This window comes from Scyliorhinus torazame, chromosome 22 (assembly GCF_047496885.1).
Source record: "Scyliorhinus torazame isolate Kashiwa2021f chromosome 22, sScyTor2.1, whole genome shotgun sequence".
Classification (NCBI taxonomy): domain Eukaryota; kingdom Metazoa; phylum Chordata; class Chondrichthyes; order Carcharhiniformes; family Scyliorhinidae; genus Scyliorhinus; species Scyliorhinus torazame.
In genome coordinates this window covers 36,950,029-36,962,526 of record NC_092728.1, presented here as the reverse complement: position 1 = coordinate 36,962,526, position 12,498 = coordinate 36,950,029, and the positions used below count along the sequence as shown (strand labels likewise).

Here is a 12,498-nt window from a genome sequence, read left to right as displayed (position 1 = left end):
CACGACCTGGAAGTGGATCGGGTCCAAACCGGAAGTGAAGCCCCAACCTCGATTTGGAGCCGACACGGACCTCGGAGCTCCCAAACCGGTCAAACAACCAACGCCAGACCCGGATCGCGAGGCCCAGTCCACGGAGCTCCCGACCTGACCACCGATGACGAGACCCTGCCCAACTCGACCCCGAGCGACCCGACCGGCGATCCGACCCAGAGAGGCCAGCCCAAAAACCCGACCTTACACCCGGAGAAAGAAAAATCCACGTGGAGGCCCGACCGGACCTACTGCAAGACCGGACCTCAGGAGCGCCCAGGGACGGAACAGACCACGGGACTCAGCCCAACCTGCCTCAGGAAGCCTCTGCCCACGACGCAGGACCCCCGAAATGGCGGAGACCCCGCACGAGGACCCGAACGTGCTGCAAGGTATTCAGATGCCCGCAGAACGCCGGGCCACATCCGGATCACAAATATGCGCCCCTAGCAAACCCTCTACCTCAACCAGCGCCCGGGACCCTGCCAGATGCGACCCCGAAACGAAACCAGCACCCTGGTCCCCGGCAGCGCCCTGGACCCCGCCAGACGCAACCACCTACGTTCCACAAGGTCAAAATTTCCCATCGTATACCAGGATCATCCAGCCGCAGCCGCCGATGGAGGAAGCGAGGGAAACACGGTGGTCTGCAGTTTAGACTGAAGCAACGTGGTTTCAAGACCCCTCTCCCCAGCATTCTCCTGGCAAACGTCGAAGCGATCGAAAACAAGCTGCATGAACTTAACGCCAGACTTACCTCTCAGAGGGAAGTAAGAGACTGCAGTGTGCTCTGTTTTACTGCCTCACCCACTATGCCATACAACCTGAAGGCTTCTCAATTCAATGGGTGGACCGCACAGCATCATCAGGCAAAGCAAAGGGTGAAGGGGTTTGCCTCCTCATCAACACCTCCTGGTGCTTAGATGTGGTGAACCTGGCGACCTACTGCTCCCCGGTACTGGAATACCTGACCGTGAAGTGCCGCCCTTACTATCTTCCACCTGAGTTCACTTCAGCCATTATCACAGCGGTCTATATCCCACCCCAGGCAGAAGTAAGGAAGGTGCTGGACGAACTGTACACAGTTGTAAGCAATTACGAAACAGAACACCCGGAAGCCTTGTTCATCGTGACCGGAGACTTCAACAAGGCCAAGCTCAAGAGTGTACTGCCAAACTTCCACCAGCACATCTCCTGTCCCACTAGGGGCGACAACACTCTTGACCACTGCTACTCAACAGTCAAGGACGCCTACCATTCCATCCCCCGACTGCACTTTGGGAAATCAGACCATAAGACGGTGCTCCTTCTCCTGGCATACAAGCGGGAGAATCCAGCTAAGAAGGTCATGCAGTGCTGGTCCGACGAAACAGAAGAGCTCTTACATGACTGCTTAGAGACAGTGGACTGGTCCATATTTAAGAACTCAGCAACCATCTTAAATGAGAATGCCACCACCGTCACAGACTTCATCAGCAAATGTGTGGACGACTGCATGCCAAAGAAAGTAATAGGTACGTTCCCCAACCGGAAACCATGGCTCAATCACGAGATTGACTCCCTACTGAAGGAAAGATCCATGGTGTTCAAGTCAGACGACCCTGACCTATACAAGAAATCCAGGTACGACTTCCGCAAAGCCATCCGAGATGCCAAGAGAGAATATCAAACCAAGCTCGAGTCACATACAAACTCTCGGCGGTTGTGGCAAGCACTAGATAACATAACGGGCTACAAAGCAAAGCCGAGCACTATCTCCGGTAGCAGCGCATGCTCAATGCATGCTATGCTCGGTTTTATCAGGTACCCAACAGTCCACTGTCGAGTGCCCCAGCAGCCGGTAACTCACCCATACCCACCATCACAATTTCCGAAGTCAGATCCGCCTTCCTGAAAGTGAACCCTCGGAAGGCGACGGGCCCGGATGGGATCCCTGGTCGTGCACTCAGAGCCTGCGTGGACCAGCTGGCAGAGGTGTTCGCGGACATCTTTAACCTGTCCCTTCTCCACTCCGAGGTCCCCACCTGCTTCAAGAAGACTACCATCATACCGGTGCCAAAGAAGAACCAGGCAACATGCCTCATTGACTACCACCCGGTGGCCCTGACTTCAGTCATAATGAAGTGCTTTGAAAGGTTGACCATGAAGCGCATCAACTCCATACTCCCAGAACGCCTTGATCCACTGCAATTCGCAAACCGTTGCAACCCATCCACAGCAGGCGCCATTTCCCTGGTGCTACACTCATCCCTAGAGCATCTTGACACCAAGGACTCCTACATCAGACTCCTATTTATTGACTACAGCTCCGCCTTCAACAGCATAATCCCAGCCAAGCTCATATCAAAGGTCCAAAACCTAGGACTTGGCTCCCCACTCTGCAACTGGATCCTCGATTTTCTGACCAACAGACCACAATCTATAAATATGAACAACAACACCTCCGTCACAATAGTCCTCAATACCGGGGCCCCGCAAGTCTGCATACTTAGCCCCCTACTCTACTCCCTGTACACAGACGACTGGGTGGCAAAATTTGATTCCAAGTCCATCTACAAGTTTGCTGACGATACGAACATAGTGGGCTGGATCTGGAATAACGACGAGTCAGAAGACAGGAGAGAGATAGAGAACATAGTGGAGTGGTGCAGCAACAACAATCTCTCACTCAATGCCAGCAAAACTAAAGAGACTGGTCATTGACTTCAGGAAGCAAAGTACTGTACACACTCCTGTCAGCATCAACGGGGCCGAGGTGGAGATGGTTAGAAAATTCCTAGGGGTGCACATCTCCAAAAAACTGTCCTGGTCCACCCACGTCGACGCTACCACCAAGAAAGCTCAACAGGAAACTAAGGCAATTCGGCATGTCCACATTCACCCTTACCAACTTTTACAGATGCACTGTAGAAAGCATCCTATCTGGCTGCATCACAGCATGGCATGGTAACTGCTCGGCCCAGGACCGCAAGAAACTTCAGAGAGAAACTTCAGAACATCGACCAGTCCATCACACGAACCTGCCTCTCATCCATTTACTCCATCTACACCTCCCACTGCCTGGGGAAAACGGGCAGCATAATCAAAGACCCCTCCCACCCGGCTTACTCACTCTTCCAACTTCTTTCATTGAGCAGGAGATACAGAAGTCTGAGAACACGCACGAACAGACTCAAAAACAGCTTCTTCTGCGCTGTTACCAGACTCCTAAATTGCCCTCTTACGGACTGACCTCATTAACACTACACCCTGTATGTTTCATCCGATGCAGGTGCTTATGTAGTTACATTGTATACCTTGTGTTGCCCTATTATGTATTTTCTTTAATTACCTTTTCTTCCCATGTACTTATTGATCTGTTGAGCTGCTCGCAGAAAAATAATTTTAGAGTGGTACATAGAACATAGAACATTACAGCGCAGTACAGGACCTTCGGCCCTCGATGTTGCGCCGACCTGTGAAACCACTCTAAAGCCCATCTACACTATTCCGTTATCGTCCATATGTCTATCCAATGACTATTTGCATGCCCTTAGTGTTGGCGAGTCCACTACTCTTGCAGGCAGGGCATTCCACGCCCTTACTACTCTCTGAGTAAAGAATCTACCTCTGACATCTGCCTTAAATCTATCTCCCCTCAATTTAAAGCTATGTCCCCTCGTGCTAGACATCACCATCCGAGGAAAAAGGCTCTCACTTTCCACCCTATCCAATCCTCTGATCATCTTGTATGCCTCAATTAAGTCACCTCTCAACCTTCTTCTCTCTAACGAAAACAGCCTCAAGTCCCTCAGCCTTTCCTCATAAGATCATCCCTCCATACCAGGCAACATTGTGGTAAATCTCCTCTGCACCCTTTCCAATGCTTCCACATCCTTCCTATAATGCGGCGTCCAGAATTGCACGCAATACTCCAAATGCGGCCGCACCAGAGTTTTGTACAGCTGCAACATGACCTCAAGGCTCCGAAACTCAATCCCTCTACCAATAAAAGCTAACACACCGTACGCCTTCTTAACAACCCTCTCAACCTGAGTGTCAACTTTCAGGGATCTATGTACATGGACACCGAGATCTCTCTGCTCATCCACATTGCCAAGAATCTTACCATTAGCCCAGTACTCTGTCTTCCTGTTATTCCTTCCAAACTGAATCACCTCGCACTTTTCTGCATTAAACTCCATTTGCCACCTCTCAGCCCAGCGCTGCAGCTTATCTATGTCCCTCTGTAACTTGTAATATCCTTCCGCACTGTCCACAACTCCACGTGACAATTAACAAATCCAATCCAATCCAGTATACGGAAAACAACCAAAACGGAGAGGTCTCACCCTCTACGTTTTGGGAAGCGCTAAAGGCCGTATTTAGAGGGGAAATAGTCACTTTCAAATCGCAAAAAGATAGGGAGGAAAGGATTGGATCTTGAGTCGCCTTGTGTGGTCACCTGTCTGCTCGCTCGCTGCTCTGACCCTTTCCTTCACTGATACTCCTGATATCTCGCCGTCCCCCGGTCTATTGTTGCCAGGAATGTTCTTCTCCAGTGTCCTTTGTATTCGGGTGGGTTTTGGTGGGTTTTGTAGGCCGAAATTTCCAATAAATTGACTATGTTGGGTCCGATTAGGAGGAGAGCCACCTGATGTGCGTCCGCTCAGCACATCGCCGCCACCGGAAGTCTACAAGACATTAGTAAGGCCACACTTGGAAAACAGTGTACAGTTGAGGTCACCATATTACAGGACGGAAATTATTTAACTAGAAAGCGTGCAGAACAGATTTGCTGTGATGCTACCGGGACTTGATGGCTTGAGTTATAAGGAGAAGCTGGATAGACTGGGACATTTTTTCCGGGAGCACAGGAGGCTTAGCGTGATCTTATAGAGGTCTATGACATCATGAGGGTCATAGATAAGGTACATAGTCAATATATTTTCTCAAAGGTAGGGGAATCTAAAAATAGAGGGCACAGATTTAGGGTGAGAGGGGGCGGAGATACAAAAGGCTCCAGAAAGGGCAACTCGTTCACACTGAGAGTGGTGAGTGTTGGGAATGAGCTGCCAGAGGCAGTAGCAGATGCGGTGCAATTCTGTCTTTGAAAACACATTTAGACAGTTATATGGGTAACATGGGTGGAGAGGGACATGGGCCAAATAGGTACAATTGGATTTGTTTACTGGTTAAAACTGAGCGGCGAACAACTTGGGCCGACGGACTTTTTTCATGCTGTCACATCCATGACTCTGTGACTATTGGCCAAGTGCGGGAAAATGGGACCAGAATGCATAGGTGGGCCGAAAGGTCTTTTTTGTGCGATAGATGTCTATGATTCTCTGATTTTATTCTGATGTAATTGATTGTGTCTGAAGGACAGGCTCTGATATATTCTGAGTCAAAGGATTTTGCCTGATGGAAGGTGTCAGATATATTCTGATTGAATGGATGGTGTATTTTTGATGGAGGCGGATAAGTTCTGATTTAATGGATGTTGTCTCTTCGATGGGTCTAATAGATTGTGATTCAATGGATGGTACCTCACATATGGGGGGCACGGTAGCACAGTGCTTATTAGCACTGTTGATTCATCGCTCCAGGTCCCAGATTCGATTCCCGTAGTGGGTCACTGTCTGTGAGGAGTCTGCACGTTCTCTGCATGAATTTCGTCCGGGTGCTCTGGCTTCCTCCCACAGTCCAAAGATGTACAGCTTAGGTTGATGGGCAATGCTAAATTGCCCTTAGTGTCCAAAAATTTTAGGTGGGGATACTGGGTTTCGTGGATAGGGTGGAAGTGTTTGATTAAGTAGGGTACTCTTTCCAAGGGCCGGTGCATACTCGATTGATCGAACGGTCACCTCTCCACTGTAAATTATATGATTCCATGATATGGCTCTGATGGATTCTGATATATTTGATGACACCTGAAAGGTGGTGTCTTGTGGATTCTGCTAAAATGGATGCTGCCTGATTGATGGGGTCTGAGAATGTCTGGATTAATGGATTGCGTCTGTTGGATGGGCTCTAATATTTACTGGTCTACCGGATGGTGTCTGATGAATACACTTCGATAGATATTGATTTTAATAATGGAATTCACATGTCAGCGAGTCAAATAGATAATAATCCGATTGATCTGGTCTGGTCTGATATATCGGGTCTGACAGGCGACGCCTCTTCGAGGGAACTGGTTTTAACTGATCGGGACTAATTGTCGAGGCTCTGGTGGATGGGGTATAATTATCTGGACTCAAAGCGACGTTTTGGCGATTGACAGAAGAGACCTATCTCGCTTTTGTGCAAAGCTCCTCTCATGATCGACTGTGACTACGACATGGTTTCTTCTTGTATTGATTCCAACCAATCAGCGGCGTGAACCGGCGTTCCATTTTATGTTAACGTTTCCCCGAGCAACCGCGTCGCATTGTTCTCGATGACCAATCGGAACTCGTGTTTGCTTCATAGAATTCGGTATAAATAGCGCGAGCGGGAAGACTCGCAACACATTGAGAGGAGCTGTGAACATAACAGGAAATCATGGTAGGTCAGATTGAGTCAAGAGCGAATGGGATGTGTACCGCAGTATCACATGTTCACTCGGAGAGAGGATCTATAGGGAGAGTAGAGGATCTGTGAAACATTGCAGGATCCAATATGGAGTCAGAATGGTCTAGAAACACAGGGACAGCCGCAATTCCTAAGGAAGGAGAGAGATCCGCAAAATCGACGGATGGGCGGCATTGCAAAGGGAACAAGAAGATATCAGGGAGAACATGAATTTACTGGGAACGGAAGGTTCACACGGAGCGGGAATCTCACTAGGACTGAGGTCCACAGTTAAACGGGAGTTGCTCAGGGTGTACATGAGTCGCGGTCATTGTAACAGGGATGGTTGTGTATATTCTTGCGGTGCTGCAGAGACACGGGGAAGTCGCAGAGTGGGCTGACAGTGATACAGATTTGCAGGAATCTGCATGGCAGAGGACAGGGATACAATGGAGTGTCGATTGGGTGTTGGCGGAATCGGGGATGTACAGGAACTGAATGTTTGCTGCCCCTCAGCCTGTTCTCCATCCATCATATTGAATCTGTAAAGTGTTTGTCTCAATCATGTGGAAGTAACCACCTTTTTTCCTCTCATTAGCGTGAGTGTCTTTCACTCCACATTGGTCAGGCGGGTGTGCAGATCGGTAACGCTTGCTGGGAGCTGTATTGTCTGGAGCATGGCATCCAACCCGATGGGCAGATGCCCAGTGACAAGACCATCGGAGGTGGTGACGATTCCTTCAATACCTTCTTCAGTGAGACAGGGGCGGGGAAACACATTCCCCGGGCCGTGTTCGTAGATCTGGAGCCCACTGTGATTGGTAAGAGGAGAAATTTACATAGAATTTACATAGAATGTACAGTGCAGAAGGAGGCCATTCGGCCCATCGAGTCTGCACAGGCTCTTGGAAAGAGCACCCTACCCAAGGTCAAGACCTCCACCCAATCCCCATAACCCAGTAACCCCACCCAACACTAAGGGCAATTTTGGACACTAAGGGCAATTTATCATGGCCAATCCACCTAACCTGCACATCTTGGGAATCGAACCTGGGACCCTGGAGCTGTGAAGCAATTGTGCTATCCACAATGCTACCGTGCTGCCCCTGAAGAAATTGATGATGGGTTGGTCAGCCAGAGTTTCACTAAACGCATTGCAATATTTCCTTCAGCCTCTGTGTTCCTGGTCTCAAGTGTCCGTTCCCTGTCCCCAGATGAGGTCCGAACCGGTACCTACCGACAGCTCTTTCACCCCGAGCAGCTCATCACCGGTAAGGAGGATGCGGCGAATAACTACGCCCGGGGCCATTGCTCGGTGGGCAAGGAGATTGTGGATCTGGTCCTGGATCGTGTCCGAAAGGTGGTAGGTTGACTCACTTTGATGTTCTGCATTCCTGCCTCGTGTTCCTGCTCACATTCCCTGAGAAAGACGGTGCCAGTGATTCCACCACCATCAGCGTGATCAGTTTTGAGCGCGAAGTTTTCCTCCTATGCTGCCCAGCAAAATTATACGGGTTGTTTCAGGCCAATCACAGTCCCGCAAAGGGGCCAAAACCATGGGGGCAACAGTTCGATGAATTGCCGATGCTCTGATTCCTGTTTTTTCTGGAACCCTCCTTACTTTTACCCAGTCAGTTAATTTCCAAGCATCAATATACCTGTCGGACCCACGAATATACCTCAAGCCCATATTCCTTCAAACCTATGAATGCAATTTGTGGAAAAACAGTGTATGTATCCATCCTATTTTAAAATTAGGTTAAAAGATCAAAGCGCATTTCAGCGCATTCTGAATTTCTGGCCCTGGGTGACCCTCCCCCCTCATCCCACTGTGAAACATTGACTGATTTGAATGAATATTCATAAAGTTCACTTGTTTGCAATAACACCAATCATAACTACCAGCAGGTTAATTTAAGTAACCAAATGACGAAGAACATTTTAGAACATAGAACATAGAAAAACACAGCACAGAACAGGCCCTTCAGCCCACGATGTTGTGCCGAACCTTTGTCCTAGATTAATCATAGATTAACATTGAATTTACAGTGCAGAAGGAGGCCATTTGGCCCTTTGAGTCTGCACCGGCTCTTGGAAAGAGCACCCTACCCAAACTCAACACTTCCACCCAGCACCAAGGGCAATTTGGACATTATGGGCAATTTATCATTGGCCAATTCACCTAACCCGCACATCTTTGGACTGTGGGAGGAAACCAGAGCACCCGGAGGAAACCCACGCAGACACGGGGAGGACGTGCAGACTCCGCACAGACAGTGACCCAAGCCGCAATCGAACCTGGGACCCTGGAACCGTGAAGCAATTGTGCTATCCACAATGCTACCGTGATTTTGAATGATGAATTCAGAAAGTATATCGACCATTATAAAGGAAACAAGTATGAAAGATTGAAAGTAAAGTGACAATTTAGTGTAATTAACAGTAATGATCCTTCAGGAGAAGAAGCTTAACTTTAACAATTCAATGGAATTCTCACCACGCTTCTCAGACAAAGACCCGAAGTGACGGTGCTGAGCAGGTAGATAACATGTGAAACCATCAGCTCTCCACAGGTTCCTGTAGATATCTCTCTGTCTCCACCTCCCTTTACCTAAATCGTTCACTCAACATATCTCTCCATCAAAATCCTCCTTTAATTATACACGAGAACGTAGAAAGCCCAGTAAAGCCAACTGTTAGAAAATGGCCAATTGCTTTATAACTTGTTGACAATGAGTTCAAAGTTAGCCCGTTGGATTTCAGATCATACCGCACGTTATATCTCCTTTAAGCAATGCTGCAAAACTCCTCGCAGATTGCTAAACCTGTCCCAAACTGCGAAACAGCAGGGGGGCGTGGTTCCTTCCATTCTTATCATACTCAGAGATCCATAACCGGCTTAAATGTGCTAAACACAATGTGTCACGTTTTCTACTCGTCAGGGAATCTCCTGCAATGAGAACAAAGTTCCAAGAGGTGTCTCTTTAAAAACATGGTTGCAATTAATGATTCCTTCACTTTCACTCGTTCTTAATCGCACGTTTGGCAGTCAAAATTTATTTCTGGATATTCAACTCGGGTTCTTTTTAATATTACGACAACAGACATATTAACAAACGCGAGCATTTAATAGCATTACTGCAATATATATATATACATATGCAATACAATCTAGACAACATTTCCTCCAATCATGACAATAGTGAGATTACTTCTGATGAATTTGTAACTACCAATATTACCACAACGTCTCTTCCATCGATTCTCTCCCAGCTGTTTCACCATGGCACAACTCTGTCGCCTCCGCAATGTCCATTAATCATTCCCCCAAGCTCCTACAGCTCAATCTCAGCAGCTCCCAGTGCGCCATCACGGGAGGGACTCTGGGGACATTACGTCATGTTAGATTCCTCTGTCCTTTTCAGGAGAGATTCCATTCTCTGTTTCCTCTTTAATATGTTTTCTGTGTTTTTACCCACAGGCTGATCTCTGCACAGGGTTACAGGGTTTCCTCATCTTCCACAGTTTTGGAGGTGGCACGGGCTCGGGTTTTACTTCCCTCCTGATGGAGAGACTCTCCGTCGACTACGGGAAGAAAGCCAAGCTGGAGTTTTCCGTTTACCCTGCTCCCCAGATTTCCACCGCGGTGGTTGAGCCGTACAACTCTGTGCTGGTGACCCACTGCACCCTGGAGCACTCTGACTGTGCCTTCATGGTGGACAATGAGGCCATTTATGATGTATGTCGGCGGAACCTTGACATTGAGAGACCAACTTACACCAACCTCAACCGTCTCATTGGACAGGTAGTATCGTCCATCACGGCCTCACTCCGGTTCGACGGTGCCCTCAATGTGGACCTGACTGAGTTTCAGACCAACCTGGTTCCCTATCCCCGCATTCACTTCCCTCTAGCAACCTTCGCCCCTCTCATTTCGGCCGAGAAAGCTTACCACGAGCAACTCTCGGTGTCGGAGCTCACCAATTCATGTTTTGAACCAGCCAACCAGATGGTGAAGTGTGACCCCCGCCAGGGCAAGTACATGGCGTGTTGCATGCTGTACCGAGGAGACGTGGTGCCGAAGGATGTCAACGCCGCCATTGCCACCATCAAGACTAAGCGCTCGATCGCGTTTGTTGATTGGTGTCCCACTGGGTTCAAGGTAAGTGTTTGTGACCAATCCACGCGGTACAGGGAATCATAGAATGTGAAACTCCGATAAATCATATCAACAGTGTTCACTTCATTTCGTTTCAAAGGTGTCTTTCTACAGAGGCAGAAAACCGGAACAGACTGTCCCATTCCTGCAACAATTGAAACTCTCAAAGTGGGGCTGGATTTCCAATTCCCTGACCGTTGAATTCAAACCAGAATGCTCGAGCAGGAGTCCTTCCTTGAGCAGGGAAAAAGCTTGCTGACACTCAAGACCTTTCTGCAATTACACTTATAAAATAGTTCATTTGCTTTTGAATGTAAACTAATTTGCATATCAATACTCCATTTATACTGGAGCCTTGATGTAGGGGAATCACCCAGGGAATGGCCAGACCTCGCTGTTTAAATAGTGAAAAAGCATTAACACTAAATGAAACATTCAGAAAAGTGATGGGAGGTTGTGCAACCTGATGTTGAACTGCATGGTAAGCAATTGAATTCGAACATGTTTTCTTCTCTCCAATAGGTTGGCATCAACTACCAACCCCCGACGGTGGTGCCAGGGGGTGATCTGGCAAAGGTGCAACGGGCCCTGTGTATGCTGAGTAACACCACCGCAATTTCCTTGGCTTGGACCCGCCTGAACCTCAAATTTGATAAGATGTACGCCAAGCGGGCCTTTGTCCACTGGTATGTGGGGGAGGGGCTGGAGGAAGGGGAGTTCCAGGATGCACGAGAGGACATGGCTTCACTTGAGAAGGATTATGAAGAAGTGGGCGTCGATTCTTCCTCACTGGACAGAAAGGGCGAAGAGGAAGAATAAGATTCATTAATTTACAAATTATAATGGTTTAACTTTAATTCACATTGGTATTATAACGTTTATTTAAGACAATAAAGTTTTAAAAATTATTTTGGAATACTCTCATTTATTGTCTCCGCAAATGGCAAGGGTAGCAAATCGGGATCTAAAAGGAAATATTTGAAGGTACTTGAGTGTCAATTGACACAGAAAGTAAGTCAAGCCCAACAAGCTCCACAGCGCACAGGCCGGGAGTCACAAAGCAATTCAATTATCAAAATACTGTCCCCAGAAATAGATGGATCGAAAAGATAATAGGTTTAGTTGATTTGTGTGTGATTTAGTGGCCGCTCATTGTTTACGAGCAAGAATGTGATTGGGTTTTGAAAGACCTGGTTATTCGTGATTTGTTAATGCTTGATTAGAAAGATTGTATTCGCATCTGGAACTTGCAGGAAAGTTTAACGTTTACAATCGTTTGCAATTACTTTGTTGTTTCGTTACGCACTAATCAAATGATGGCAAAATGTGGACCCAATATGTTTACTGAACGCTGGGAGGCTGACCTATCACATAACTTTCTTTCAGCATGACTTCTGGTGGCGGCCCTGGAGGAGTAGGTCGCGCATTCGGCAGCTCCCGCCTGGAGCCGACTCTCGGACCTTTTATCACGTGTTTTCACGGACTTTTTGGGGCACGTTGGTGAAGCGAACACTGCCAAAAGGTTTTGCTCTCTGTTGTATGGATCACTGGACCAGGAGTGGCCGGGTGAAGCGTTTAAGTCCCAACAGACATAAGCGTATCGAGCAGGTGCCGAGGTCGGTGTACGCCAGGGTGCATGGGCGCAGTGGTCACAGGAGCAACAGGAGTTCCTTAGGGGCTGCTTTGCTGATCTTATAAAGGACATGCTGGCCCCGATAAAAGCATCAATAGACCAAATGATCGCAACTCAGGTGACACAAGAGAAAGCGATTAAG

General features: G+C 48.0%; 1 protein-coding gene across 2 annotated transcripts; it reads left to right on the top strand.

Moving 5' to 3' along the window:
* The first annotated feature begins 57 nt into the window (after window positions 1–57).
* LOC140399010 (tubulin alpha chain-like) lies at window positions 58–11,631 on the top strand. Of its 2 annotated transcripts, none has more exons than XM_072488058.1 (5): window positions 58–3,301; window positions 7,163–7,385; window positions 7,779–7,927; window positions 10,046–10,726; window positions 11,246–11,631. In XM_072488058.1, exons 1-5 carry the CDS (start codon window positions 3,284–3,286, stop codon window positions 11,540–11,542), a joined length of 1,368 nt encoding a protein of 455 aa, XP_072344159.1. In that variant the 5' UTR covers window positions 58–3,283; the 3' UTR covers window positions 11,543–11,631. The 2 variants fall into 2 exon arrangements, with proteins under 2 accessions (XP_072344159.1, XP_072344160.1); XM_072488059.1 differs by lacking the exon at window positions 58–3,301 and adding an exon at window positions 6,536–6,558.
* The last annotated feature ends 867 nt before the right edge of the window (window positions 11,632–12,498 follow it).

Coding starts and splice junctions, on each gene's coding strand:
- LOC140399010 (XM_072488058.1), top strand. Junction 7,386..7,778: donor TCTGGAGCCCACTGTGATTG/GTAAGAGGAGAA, acceptor CCCTGTCCCCAG/ATGAGGTCCGAACCGGTACC. Junction 7,928..10,045: donor TGGATCGTGTCCGAAAGGTG/GTAGGTTGACTC, acceptor TTTTACCCACAG/GCTGATCTCTGCACAGGGTT.